The following is a 14533-nucleotide window of genomic DNA, read 5'->3' on the forward strand; positions in this document are numbered from 1 at the left end:
TTAACATTAGCTTCAGGATGAAAAGCTTCTAGAAGTATTTTTTTTAATCCCTGAGATTACCAGTTGCTAAACAGTCATACTTTTTCCTGAAATACAAAAGAAGTTGGTGGCAGTCAGACAAGAGAAACACTTAGCCTTGTAGAAAGAAGCTGACTCTTATTAAAAGCCACAATGGTCATTAACAAAGGTGATGTCATAATTACACGACCGGGCCTGCCTGGGATCCTACAGCCAAGGAGAGACAAACCCAGTCTTTAGTAAGCCAGTGAAGACTCACCTGCTTGATGGTGTTTAGTGAGAGTGCCCAGTCTCCAGGGCAAGCTCTTTCCTGCAAAAGGATCAAGGACCTAGGTGTCATACCATGCTTGCAAAGCTGGTAGCCAGCACAGGGGATTTATGAACTGGTGACTTTGGGCTTTGGTGAAGAAAACGTTGGGAATTTTATGTGCGGAGATACTTTGCAGAGGCTCCATGAGTCATACTTTCAAACAGAGTCGAGCGTAACCTGATAGGTCTTTCTAGCAGTTCCAGCAGTTCTTCTGAGAGGAGGAACAATTCCTCAGGATTTTCATAAGCTGAGTAATCGTTATTACTTTATAAAAGCATAATAGGAGCCAGAATTCATAGTTTTGGATATTCCGAGGTTACAAAACAAAAATGAAGAGGAAATAGGGAATAGCCAATATTTGCTTTTTTCACTCTATTTCTCTTTTTTTCCACTCCTCTTTCACCCCTCACCATCCCAACTCACATTTTCTGAGGTCCATCTCACCAAGGTCCTCACAGGGTGTACACTATGTAAGTGGCAAAAATAGAGCCTGTGATCAAATGTTGACTGTCACTTACCTCTAGTCAAAGAAATCATCAGGAAAAAGATTATCACACCGAACGGACTTACTGATTATAAGATGCATCCTGGTTTAGCAGGCAATAAAATATGGGGTAATAACTATGCAACTTCAGGAGCATCATATAACCTCTCATGCTCAGCCATCTTATCTGTACAGTAGAGGCTGCAAAACTTCCTTACAAGGTGATTGTTAGGGATGGGGTGAGATTGGGTATTTATTAGTCCTTTTCTTAGAGCTGATGATAGCAACAGCTAGGTGGGGATGATCAATATATGGGCTTGAATCGCCCTGTCATTATTAAACTCCCTGTAAAAGCACTTGTAATAATTGTAGATGAGGTATTTTTCAGCTGGTGGAGGAATGAGTGGAGCTGATGCTCCCTACCTTTTCAAGCTTCCCCTCCCCATAGGAGTCTGGGGAAGCTAGACAGCCATCAGCGTCATTTAGTTCTCACTTATCTCCCACACAGCCTTCACGTCTAGGAGGAACCTTGCGTTACTTGGGGCTTATTATGAATGGGGAGCTTAAACAGGGCTGCCCCAGGTATCATCAGCCTTGACTACAATGAGGGTCATAATAACAGTATTAATGAATGAATTAGTTAATTAAAAACTGTTCTTGGGCTTCCCTGGTGGCGCAGTGGTTGAGAATCTGCCTGCTAATGCAGGGGACACGGGTTCGAGCCCTGGTCTGGGAGGATCCCACATGCCGCAGAGCAACTAGGCCCGTGAGCCACAACTACTGAGCCTGCGCATCTGGAGCCTGTGCTCCGCAACAAGAGAGGCCGCCATAGTGAGAGGCCCGTGCACTGCAATGAAGAGGGGCCCCCGCTTGCCACAACTAGAGAAAGCCCTCACACAGAAACGAAGACCCAACACAGCAAAAATAAATAAATAAATTAGTAAATTCCTACCCCCAACATCTTCTTTAAAAATAAAAAATAAAAAAATAAAAACTGTTCTCAGCCCCCTACACAATCCCTCCATGGGGAGTCTGGTCCCTTCCTTGTTGATGTGTGCCACCCATGGAGCCACTCTGGCCATTGCCACAGTGAGAAGGTTGGGGAAGCTGAGGAAGCCTCGACCAGGAGCTTCTAGGCAGGGCTAGGGCAGCCCTCATTCAGCAGAGCCACCCAGAGTTCTCTGCGGAAAAGGTGTCTCTTTTTCACGGTGTGTTGCACGTTGTCATTTCAGGATGAAGGCAGGGCAGCTGGGGTCCCCATGTCCCTCAGTATCCCTTATGAGAACAGGTCCTGCAACTTCTGGCAACAGACACTGTCTCCAGAGGGCTTAACTGGGCCAGGGAGCAGATTCCATGACGTCCTACTTGTCCCCCATCTCTCCCTGCCAGTGCCCAAACCAGAAAATGCTGTTCAGTGAAAGACACCAGTCAAGAGAATGAAAAGACAAGCCACGTACTGGAAGAAATATTTACAAAACACATGTCTGATACAGGACTTGTATCCAAAATATGCAAAGAATTCTTTTAAAACAGCTTTATAGAGTTATAATTCACATACCACACAATTCACTCATTTAAAGTATACAATTCAGTGGTTTTGGAGATAATCCATTATTAGATTTTTAAGTTGTGGTAAAGTATATGTATATATTTACAGCAAAATTTGGTTAAACCATTTGTACAATTAAGTGTCATTAAGTACATTCATAATGTTGTGCAACCATCACTACTGTCCATTTCTGAAACGTTTTCATTGCCCTAAATAGAAACTCTGTAACCATTAAGTAATAACTCACCCACCCGTTCCCCACCGCCCAGCCTTTAGTAATCCTAATCTACTTTCTGCCTCCATGAATTTGCCTATTCTAGATATTTCATGTAAGTGGAATCATACAATATTTTGCCTTTTGTATCTGTCCTTCTGTATCATAATGTTTTCAGCGTTCATCCATGAAGTAGCATGTATCAGAATTCATTCTCTTTTATGTTTGAATAAATTTTATTGTACGTATATACATTTTGTTTATCCGTTCACATGGTGGTCACCTGGGTTGATTCCACCTTTTGGCTATAGTGAATAATAGCAATGAACGTTGGGGTACAAGTAACTGTTCAAGTCCTTGCTTTCAGTTCCTTTGGGCATATACTAGGAGTAGAATTGCTGGGGTCATATGGTAATTCTGTGTTTAGCTTTTTGAGGAAATGCTAAACCATTTTTCCATAGGGGCTGCCACACTTTACATTCCTACCAGCAATGTACAAAGGTTTCAGTTTCTCCACATCTTCACCAGCACTTGTTATTTACTGGGGGTTTTTTTGGGTTTGGGGGGGGGTTTTTGTTGTTGTTTTTTGGGTTTTTTTGGTTTTTTGGTTTATAGTTACAGCCATCCTAGTGGGTGTGGAATGGTATCTCACTGTAGTTTTGATTTGACTTTCCCTAATGACTAATGATGCTGAATATTTTTTTATATGCTATTGGCCATTTGTATATCTTCTTTGGAGAAATGTCTGTTCAGGTTATTTGCCCATTTTTTACTTGGGTTGTTTTTGTTGTGTTGTAGCAGTTACTTAGAGACTGGATATTAAACTGTTATCAGACCTACGATTACCAAATATTTTCTCTCATTTTGTATGTTGGCTTTTTTTATATATAAATTTAATTAATTAATTTTATTTTTGCCTGCATTGGGTCTTCGTTGCTGCGTGTGGGCTTTCTCTAGTTGCGGCGAGCGGGGGCTACTCTTCGTTGCAGAGAACGAAGCCATCTCATTGTGGTGGCTTCTCTTGTTGTGGAGCACGGGCTCTAGGTGCACAGGCTTCAGTAGTTGTGACTCGCTCTGTGGCATGTGGGATTTTCCCGAACCGGGGCTCGAACCCGTGTCCCCTGCATTGACAGGAGGATTCTTAACCACTGAGCCCCCAGGAAAGCCCCTGTACATTGTCTTTTCGCTTTCTTGACAGTGTCCCTTTATGCACAGAAGTTTTTAGATGAAGTCGATTTATCTAATTTTTCTTTGCTGCTGGTGCTGTTGGTGTCATATCTAAGAATCCATAGTCATACCCAGGGTCATGAAGACTTACCCCTATGTTTTCTTCTAAGAGTTTTATGATTTTAGCTCTTATATTTAGGCTATTGATCTGTTTTGAGTTAATTAGGAGTCCAGCTTCATTCTTTGCATGTGGAAATCCAGTTGGCCCAGCTGCATCTCTTGAAGAAACTATCCTTTCCCCACTGAATGGAATTGGCATCCTTGTCAAGAATCAACTTGCCACAGATGTATGGGTTTATTTCTGCACTCTTATTTCTGATTCTATTCAGTTGATCTATAAGCACTTATGCCAGTACCACACTTTTTTTTTTCCTTTTTTTAAAGCACCACACTATTTTGATTGCCACAGTTTAATGTTAAGTTTTGAAATCTTCTTTTTAAAAAAATGGTTTAGGTTGTTCAAAGCCCCTTGCTATTCCGTATGAATTTGAGGATTGGCTTTCCTATTTCTGCAAAAGAGGGCATTCAAATTTTGATAGGGATTGCATTAAAACTGTAGATCAAAGGACTATTAAAACTCAACAATAAGAAAAAAACAATTAAAAAATAGGTGAAAGATCTGAACAGTACCTTACCAAGAAGATATACAGGTGAAAAATAAGCATATAAAAAATGCTCAACATAATATGTCAATAGGGAGTTACAAATTAAAACAATAATAACATGCCACTACATATCTGTTACAATGACTGAAATTTTTTAAACTGATAATACCAATTACTAGAGAGAATGTGGAGCAAGAGAAACTCATTCACTGCTGGTGGGAATGCAAAGTGTTACAGCCACTTTGGAAAACAGTTTGGTAGTTTCTTAAAAAGCTAAATGTAATCTTACCATATGATCCAGCAGTTGCACTTCTGTGTATTTACTCAACGGTTTTGAAAATTTATGTTCACATGAAAACCTGCACATGAATGTTTATAGTAACTTTATGTATATTCACCAAAAACTGAAAGCAACCAAGGTGTCCTTTAGGTAACTGGAGAAACAAGCTGTGGTACAACCAAACAATGGAACGCCATTCAATGATTTAAAAAAATGAGTGATCAAGCCGCAAAAATACATGGATGAACCTTATGTGCTTATTGCCAAGTGAAAGAAAGCCAGTCTGAAAAGGCTACATAATGTATGATTCCAATTGTATGATGTTCTGGAAAAGGCAAAACTGTAGAGACAGTAAAAGAAAAAATCAGTACTTGCCAAAATTCAGGGAGTGGAAGGAGGGATGAATAGGTAAAACACATGGGATTTTAGAGCACTGAAACTGTATAGTATTGTACTATAGTACAGTACTATCGTGATGGATACATGATATGCCTTTGTCAAAACTCATGGAACTTTACAGTACAAACAATGGACCTTAATGTATTCAGATTTTTTAAAAAATATTTAATAGGTTGGAGGATCCCAGGAAGGAATGCAGATTGTGATAAGAGATCTAACTGTATTACAAATATGTGATACCTCAGTGAAGGGGGTTCAAGGAAAAGTGCTGATTTAAGTGACTTTGGAAATGAGCGGAGTTTATAAGAGTAAAGGCAAAAACAATGACACATAAGCACTATACTCTAGCTCATAAAGTTGTTTCCCACTGTAGTACAGGTTAACAGTGTTGATACTACTATATGTCAATAGGGAGTTGCAAATTAAAACAATAATAACATACCGGAGCCTCCCTGGTGGCGCAGTGGTTGAGAGTCTGCCTGCCGATCCAGAGGATACGGGTTCGTGCCCCGGTCCGGGAGGATCCCATATGCCGCGGAGCGGCTGGGCCCGTGAGCCATGGCCGCTGAGCCTGCGTGTCCGGAGCCTGTGCTCCGCAACGGGAGAGGCCACAACAGTGAGAGGCCCGCGTACCACAAAATAAATAAATAAATAAATAATAATAATAATAATAACATACCACTACATATATATTACAGTACTGAGTAATTAAGCATATAGATGGCAGATGATGGGAGCTAAGTCTCTCACTGTTGGAATCAGAGTTCACAGACCAGCAAGGCGATGAGGCTAGAAAGATCCATGTGGTAATGGGTTAGAGTTAGAGACATTAGTATGAACTGATATTTAGCTTAGTATAGATTCATTTCCTTACTCTGTCAGCTGAGAGGGACTGAAAACAAAGAAACTCCAGTAGCAAGGAGCACAAGGAATAAGTAGAACCCAGATTGTGGTTTCTAATACCATGCTCCAAAAAGGAATCCAGCCTCTTTGAAAAAAATGGCTGGTTCTAGGACTTGGGCAGGCACCGTGCAAGATGAGCCTGGAGCATCTTGTAGTGCCAGAAAATAAGAAGTACTAATGAAAAAGAGAAAGGAAAGGAAAGGAAAGGGAAGGGAAGGGGAGGGGAGGGGAGGGAAGGGAAGGAAAGGAAAAAGCAAAATTATAGGAGTTAAAGGGACACAGAGCCAACTGAAAGAGTTTCCAATGGCCAAAGCTAGAACAATTTGAGCAAAAAAAATACATAAGACAGTATTGGATTATAACCCAGAGTATAAATCAAATACCCATGAGTTCATTCTAATATAAATTAATGGTTGAACAGACAAATGAGACAAATATCCCATGCAGAATTCCAAGTAACTTTACAGTGGAGAGAGCTGACAAGCACTACTTCAGCCAAGTGATCATGGTCAACATCGACAGTGGTGAATCATGTTGCTAGTATGTGCCTTGATCTGATGTGGTGAAAATGGCACTTCACCTCTGTGGTCTTCCTCCTCAAAACCCACTACCCCACTGCAGTCATGAGAGAAACATCAGACAAATTCCAGTAGAGGCATAGTGTACAAAATACCTGACCAGTCCTCTTCAAAATGCTCCCTGGTCATCAAAACCAAGGAAAGTCAGAGCCAAGAGGAGCCTAAGGAGACATGATGACTCCATGTAATGTGGGATCCTGGATGGGATCCTGGAATAACAAAGAAAGGGCATTAGGTGAAAACTAAGGAAATCTGAATAAACTGTGGACTTTATTTAATAATAATGTATCACTGTTGATTCATTAACTCTAACGAATGTACCATACTGATGGACGATATTAATAATAGGGGAAACTGGGTGAGGAGATATGTGGGAACTCTGTACTATCTTCTCAATTCTTCTGTAAATCTAAAACTGCTCTAAAAATAAAATACATTAAAAAAATAAACAAAAATAAACCAAAAGAACCCCTGATGATATAGATATTTTCCATGTTTTTCTAAGAGGAAGCTGGAACCCAGAAGAGTCAAGATAACTGGCACAGATTGCCCAGCTACTTAAACGGCAGAGGTGGGATTTGAGTCCAGGGTCCTTGCTGTTGAGTCACAGTGACTTTGGCCTGTCTGTGGATGGAACTCTTCTGTTCCTTGGTTTCCTGCTTATCCATTTATGTGTGTGTGTTTCTTTCTTGTTCTCCCCAGGGCATGGCCTTTACCCTTGAGGAAAGGCTGCAGCTTGGGATCCATGGCCTAATACCCCCCTGCTTCCTGAGTCAGGACGTCCAGCTCCTCCGGATTATGAGATACTACGAGCGGCAGCAGAGTGACCTGGACAAGTTAGTACCTAAAGTCTCTTCTCTCTCCCCAGAGCCCCAGGCTTAGCTGTCTGTTTCCTGTGGTCCACAGAGGGTTTTCTGGATACTCTCTAGCCAGGAAAGGCTGAGAGCCCTGAGAGATCCCAGATCCAGCCCTGCCTTCCATAGGGTGATGGTCTCCTTGAGGACCAGGGCTTGTTATGATCAAGGCACAGTCAATGTGTCCTGGGAAGACTGGGAAGGGAGCCTGAATTCCAACCAATGGAATCTGGTTGGGCCCCCGGGAAGTGGTGGAATCAGAGTCAGCCCAGGAAGCACCAATAGGACTTCAGCATTCAGCAGTGGGGTTCATGGAAGGCATTTTACTCAGCAGGAAGAAGTGGGGCAAAAATGTAGGGACAGGTATGTTAAGGAAGTGGTACATGGCCCAGGTTCCTGGAATAGAGGGAATGTGGTGGAGAAGAGGGGAAATGGACAGGGGCACCTTGGGAAGGACCTGCGATGTCGTAGGTTGGAGATTTGGGGGAGTAGTTAACAACCCTACTGCCCCTCTGGTCCCTCCCCAGTGGGGATATAGACATGAAGAGCCAATGGGGGATCACAGGGTCAGCTTTATCAGTCTTACTAAAGAAGGTAGTGACCTCACAGGTCATGGCTATGAATTGGCACAGCCAGGATTTGAACACAGATAATTAGCTCCAGAGTCCGTGCTTTCAACCTCTCTGCTACAGCGTAGCTAAGAGGCATTGAAGCTTAGTGGCTACAAGACTAGACTAGTACTGGACTGAGTTCAAATCCTCATTTTACCACTTAACAGCGAAAGTTCTTTAGCCTCTCTGGGTCATTTCCCATCTGTACATTGAGTATATCAGTGGTGTCTAACTCATAGGGTTACGATGAGGATTAAATACATTAGTATTTGTGAAGTGCTTAGAACAGTGCCTGGCCCATAGTCGGCAGTATGTGAGAGCTTGTTAAATAAAGCCCATCTTGCCATGGGCTCCAGCAGAAATGTAGGGAGAAGATAAGTGTTCCTCTTACATATCCATAGAGCTTAATGGCCAAGACTTTGGGTCCTTGAGGTTGTGGCTATCCCCCTAGGGGCTGAGTGCAGCAGCTTGTCAGGATCTTCCCATGTCCCCCCAATACCATCCTTCACTTCTGAGCGGTAGTAGGTAAGGAAGCCTCTGCCCCCTCCCCCACTCCCCTGCAGCACTAACCTCTATGGTCATTACTCACATTAACTCCAAGGCCATACTGCAGCCCAAGCCAAACGTTCTCGCCCTCTTGTTTATTCCACTCAGATTGTGTCTAGCCTCGTCACCCTGAAGAGCAAACCAGAAAGTACACGTTGATTCCAGCTAACAATATTAGACGTGCCCTAACTTTGAACAATCTGAACTTCTCTCGTTTGTTAAATTTGCAAAGAAGAATTAAAGTCCAAGGTGAAATCCTCCTTCTTAAAGATATTAAGCCCTAAAAATCGAAATCCAAAATCCTTCCCTTTCCAGTTCTTTCCAGCTAGATGGGCCTCACTCATATGCCTGGAAAGATGTGCCAGGCTCAGGGGGCAGATGCCTGATGCTGGGAGCGCTAGGGAGTTTGCTACTGACACTCGCCCTGTTGACTACTCTGACCCACTCATTCCTGGAGTCCCTCATTTCAGCAGGTGCTTAGGGGGAAATGCTAAGGACGCTCCCCAGCTTCTTATGGGTAAGGACAGTGGAGTGCTGGTAAATGTTTAAGAACTGGCTTTGGGGCCGTTGGGTGGGGATTTAGAGCACTTGCCAGTTTCCATGGTGTAAATACTCCCACCATGGTCAGTTTCAACTTACCAACTTGACATCACTGAATGCAGAATTGAGAAGTGATGTGTACAAATAGCTACTGAGTAAGGGAATCCTTACAGTAGTGCTGAGCTGAGATCCTGGCTATTCTAAGCATAAATCCTCCCTTCCGAAAAGTGCCTCCTAAAACACGTTTTTTTAGTTCTGAACCAGTGTCTTTGGTGAAGAAGAAGAGACTGACGCCCCAAGAAGTCACGAGACTTCCTCACAGTGACACAGCTAGTGAAGAGCAGAGCTGCGATTCACACCCAGGACCCTGACACAACACCCAGGGATCATTCCCCTGTCAGAGCATCTCTGTCACCCCACTCCATGCCAGGACCTCATGTGCCTTCGTTATCTCTCCCAAACTGTTGTCCCGAAAGGTTGCAATATCAGCAGTCACTTACACCTCATTGGGAATTTCAATCCCTTGCTTTTTTCTCCCAGACTTTTTTTGCATTTTTAGGAGTGTGAATGAAAGGCTCTTTTCCTGGCTTAGTGATTTCAGGCTTCAGGAACTAAGTAAGAGAGAGATTTTTTGGGGAACATGCTTCCTGAGATCACTTGGTACTCAACCACTGGTGAACACTGCTTGTGACAGGAACCAGCCCTGTGTGGTAGAAAAGGCCAGTTCATATATCACTGGTCCGTCCAGTATTTTCCTTGACCCTCCCCCATCCCCAGAATGCTGTTATTCTGTTGTCATTCATTAATGTCCACATAATAATAGTATAACTAACCACCTTGCATCATGGTTGAGAGTGCAGATTCTGCAGTCAGATTGCTTAGGTTCAGATCCCTTGGGTGAATTATTTCATTTCTCTGTGTCTTGATCTCCTTGTCTCTAAAATAGTCAGAATTATAGTACCCAACTTCCAAGTCATTGGGAGGCATGTTCCCCATGTTAAATGAGTTAATGAAGAATATTTAGAATAGCATCTACACCACGTGTAGTAATAGCACCATAAGGCAGGTACTATTCTCCACATTTCATAGATGGTGAGACACATGCTTAGAGGAGATGGTGACTTGCCCATAAAGGTGCCATTGAAAGTAGCTGAGTGGGAGCCCTGGGTCTTTGCATCAGGGGCCTTCCGTGCTGCCACAGATGGTGCTCATGTGATCAGCTTGGTTCTTGCCTCACCTCCCCAGGTACATCATCCTCATGACACTCCAAGACCGGAACGAGAAGCTCTTCTACCGAGTGCTGACGTCAGACGTGGAGAAATTCATGCCCATCGTGTACACGCCCACCGTGGGGCTGGCCTGTCAGCAGTACGGCCTGACCTTCCGCAGGCCCCGGTGAGTGGTCCTGGGACAAGAGCTCAGGGAGGGGCTGTCTCATGGAGGGGAATCAATCTTCCTGCTGGCCCTGCTTGTCGGGACTCCGGAGGTGCTTTCTGATTGGGGCAGCAGCCCAGCGAGACATTTGTTTTTAAGCAGTTGCTCAGTGAAATGACCCCATGTGCAGAGAAATGAGCTGAGAGAATATCTAGCAAGGGGATAGTGGAACTTCTTCACCTTGGAATAATAAATGCCCGACATGTTGTTCAGAGTTGGCCTGAGAGGAAGATTTGTTTTTCTCTCCTTATCTTCCTCCAACTTCCTCCCTCCCTCTCTCCCTCCAAACCCTGCTTTCCTGGTCATCTCCAATGTGCCAACAGCTCTCCTGCCAATTCAGGCCCATGAATAATGGAGTGTTGGATGCCAGAGACTGAATTCTTTTGCTGATTCAAAGAACCAGTATTCCTTCATTTGGGTTTGACTCAGATTCCACTCAAATCATCATTTTATTAGGCAAAAATTTGGCACTGCATTTTCTTTCAGAGCCAAAGAGTTTGGGAGCAGTTTTCTAAAGAGATCACCTGGTTTTTTCACAGTGAGTTCAGCATATACATTTTTTTAAAATTAAAAAGGAAAAAATGGGAGGACTTTCAAGTCTTCAGTGCAAGGTAATTGTCAACACATAGTTCTATCACTGATGATTAAAGAGCTCCTGGGTTTATTATATGTCGTGGAACGTTGTTTCGGTCTGTGTTAAAATACGTAAATTTACAACATACTGTGACAGATGTGTAATTTATGTTTACATAGAATTTATAAATCTGTGTTTATAAATCATGCGCTATGTGGGGAACATGTAATCATGGATCCAGAACATCTTTTGTTAATTTGGAAAACCAGTCTTCCGGTTCTGAAGGCAGCATTTGGGATGAGCATTGCAGGCTGAGCCCAGGGAGTCCCCAGTGTTACCCTTGGCAGAGGGCAGCGTGTCACACCTCGTCTGGGGGAGGGTGTCCGGCTGTTGTAGCAGACTCGTCCTCATCACTCAGAGCAGCCACGCTTCTGCCATTCTGGGGCATGGGGTAGGGGTGGTGTGTGGGGAGCGAGGCAGTGCACCAAGGCCCCATAGCAGTTCTGGTCTTTGACCTGCGTCTTTCAACAGGAAAGAGACTCCTGTTCCCTTATTCTCATCCCTAAAACCAACACTGGCAGAGACCTTGGAAGCTGATGGTACATATCTGAAGGATGCAGGACCCTATTTACCTCCCAGCTCCTACTCAGAGATGGTCCTTGCAGGTCCTTCCTCTTGCACAGTGCAGCTCAGCTCATGTCATTTCCCTCCTCTGAGGCTGTCAGCAGCCACCTGGGGCTTAAAGAAACAAGTCGAACACTTTGACAAAACTAAGCCTGGCACAGCCCAGATCGTCCTCAAAAATCCCATGTTCTGGCTCCCCTGATCTAGTCTTCTTGTCCAAGTATGGCTGGCATTCTCTGCATGCCTTTGCACATGTAGTCCCCTCTGCCTCAGACTCCTGCATTCTCTCCTTTCCTCATTCTCCACCCGTCAAGATTCAAGTTATCCTGCACACACACCCCTTCCAAGAGTCTCTGTGGAGCCCTCCCTGATCCACGCCGGCCTGAATTGATCACTCTGCCCTCAGCCTCCCACACAATCCATTACACATATTTCTATTCCATAGTTTTATTGTTGGTGCTTTATGTTTTTAATTATTTGTGTATCAGCCTCCTCTACTCGAACACAAATTTCTGGAGGGGGCAGGAAATGCATCAGATCCATTTCTCGAGTAATCGACCCTCAGATGGGAAGGTAGCATTGTGTACTGAGTGAGAAGAAAGAGCTAGGTGTTCGCAGTCAGCCCCATGGTTTAGTCTCCTTGACCTTGGGCAAGTTTCTTAACCTCTCTCAGCCTTAATATACACATTTATCAAATGGAGGTAATAGCGCTACCTACTTCAAATAATCATTGTGAGGGTACAGTGTGATAGTGTAGTCAGGTACCTGGCATAAATGTTAGGGTCTGTTTCCTTCAGTAACTACTGGGAGGAAGGAAGGACTGATAAATATAGAGTTCTACTATATATCTGCATTTTAAAATTTTTGCAAAGAAAATTGAGTCATTGAACATATAATGAACAAACATGTGTAACTACAGATGCGATTTGGCTCTTCCAGACTCATTGTTTCCTGAAGAGGTCCTTTAATCCTAAAGGCATGGCTCACTGCTGTCACTGGCTTGCAGCTGAGATTGCATGGAAATACACGGCCATCCCACTCCCCTCTCCCACTCCCAGGCTGTGTGGGAGCCCTTCTCCACAAGCGCTATGGACTAGATTGTTAATTAAGCTGTTGGCTTCAGATAAACTAGTATCAGGCTGGTGATGGTAGAGTTTGCCTCCAGGGTCCACTCCAGAATCCAGGAAACATGCAAGACTGAATTTGAGTTAATGAGCAATTCTGGAGCTGTTACTAGGTGCTGAGCATCATGTTACACACTGTGAAGTTACCCCCAAAGAACAAAATACAGTTCTTGACCTCAAGCAATAATAATGTAAGTTGAATACAATAAAAGTTAAAAGGAAATAAGAGATTTAATAGGGACAAAGGATTACAGGAGCACAAGGGAGAGGAATATTTCTTTTCCCTGAGGGCAGCAGGAATGCTTCACCTGGAAGGCTGAATAGGAATTCCATGGGTGGAGAAGGAGGGAACGGCCATTCCAGGAAAGGGCTTGGTTTTATCGGCTTTGTAGACAGCCTGGCAGTCAGCTACCTTGGGTATCTCCCCACCTCCTCTGCCTGGCAAGGAGGGCAATGGGAGGGGACCTAAGCCTTTACATCCATTGGCTTATAATGGATCTTCCCAAAGTCCTGGAAGGTTAGTTTGTAAACAGTGTCATTCATTTCACAAATGAGGAAACTGGGGTGGCCAAAGGAAAGGAGCTGGTCTGAGATCACATTTGGCAAGCAATTTATAAAGTGAAAATTCTGACAGTGGGAATCAGGGGAAAGCCACACCAAGAAAATGACATTTGATCTGGGCCATGAAAGATGAGTGCAAAGAATTGAGACAAAAAGTCTTTGTTGCTCTTAGATAGCCTCATCCACTAGAGGGCAGACAGCAGAGGCAAGAACTACAATTCTGCAGCCTGTGGAGGAAGACCACATTCACAGAAAGACAGACAAAATGAAAAGGCAGAGGACTTTGTACCAGATGAAGGAACAAGATAAAACCCCAGAAAAACAACTAAGAGAGGTGGAGATAGGCAACCTTCCAGAAAAGGAATTCAGAATAATGATAGTGAAGATGATCCAGGGCCTCAGAAAAAGAATAGAGGCAAAGATCAAGAAGATACAAGAAATGTTTAACAAAGACCTAGAAGAATTAAAGAACAAACAAAGAGATAAACAGTACAATAACTGAAATGTAAAATACACTAGAAGGAATCAATAGCAGAATAACTGAGGCAGAAGAATGGATAAGTGACCTGGAAGACAGAATGGTGGAATTCACTGCTGTGGAAGAGAGTAAAGCAAAAAGAATGAAAAGAAATGAAGACAGCCTAAGAGACCTCTGAAACAACCTTAAACGAAACAACATTCGCATTATAGGGGTCCCAGAAGGACAAGAGAGAGAGAAAGGACCCGAGAAAATATGTGAAGACATTATAGTCAAAAACTTCCCTAACATGGGAGAGGAAATAGCCACCCAAGTCCAGGAAGCACAGAGAGTCCCAGGCAGGATAAACCCAAGGAGAAACACGCCAAGACACATAGTAATCAAATTGACAAAAGTTAAAGACAAAGAAAATTATTGAAATCAACAAGGAAAAAATGACAAATAACATACAAGGGAACTCCCATAAGGTTAACAGCTGATTTCTCAGCAGAAACTTTACAAGCCAGAAGGGGGTGGCACAATATATTTAAAGTGATGAAAGGGAAGAACCTACAACCAAGATTACTCTACCCAGCAAGATTCTCATTCAGATTCAATGAGAAATCAAAAGCTTTACAGAC

The 14533-nt window shown here is 43.3% G+C and overlaps 1 protein-coding gene across 1 annotated transcript in view; it reads left to right on the forward strand.

Moving 5' to 3' along the window:
- Nucleotides 1-14533, forward strand: part of ME3 (malic enzyme 3) — a 202260-nt gene that overhangs the window by 92068 nt on the left and 95659 nt on the right. The window contains exons 2-3 of the mRNA XM_060103883.1: nt 7270-7403; nt 10364-10513. Coding sequence (XP_059959866.1) covers nt 7270-7403; nt 10364-10513 — 284 coding nt within the window. The remainder of the gene's footprint in view (nt 1-7269; nt 7404-10363; nt 10514-14533) is intronic.

This window comes from Mesoplodon densirostris, chromosome 7, assembly GCF_025265405.1.
Source record: "Mesoplodon densirostris isolate mMesDen1 chromosome 7, mMesDen1 primary haplotype, whole genome shotgun sequence".
In the NCBI taxonomy this organism is placed as follows: Eukaryota; Metazoa; Chordata; class Mammalia; order Artiodactyla; family Ziphiidae; genus Mesoplodon; species Mesoplodon densirostris.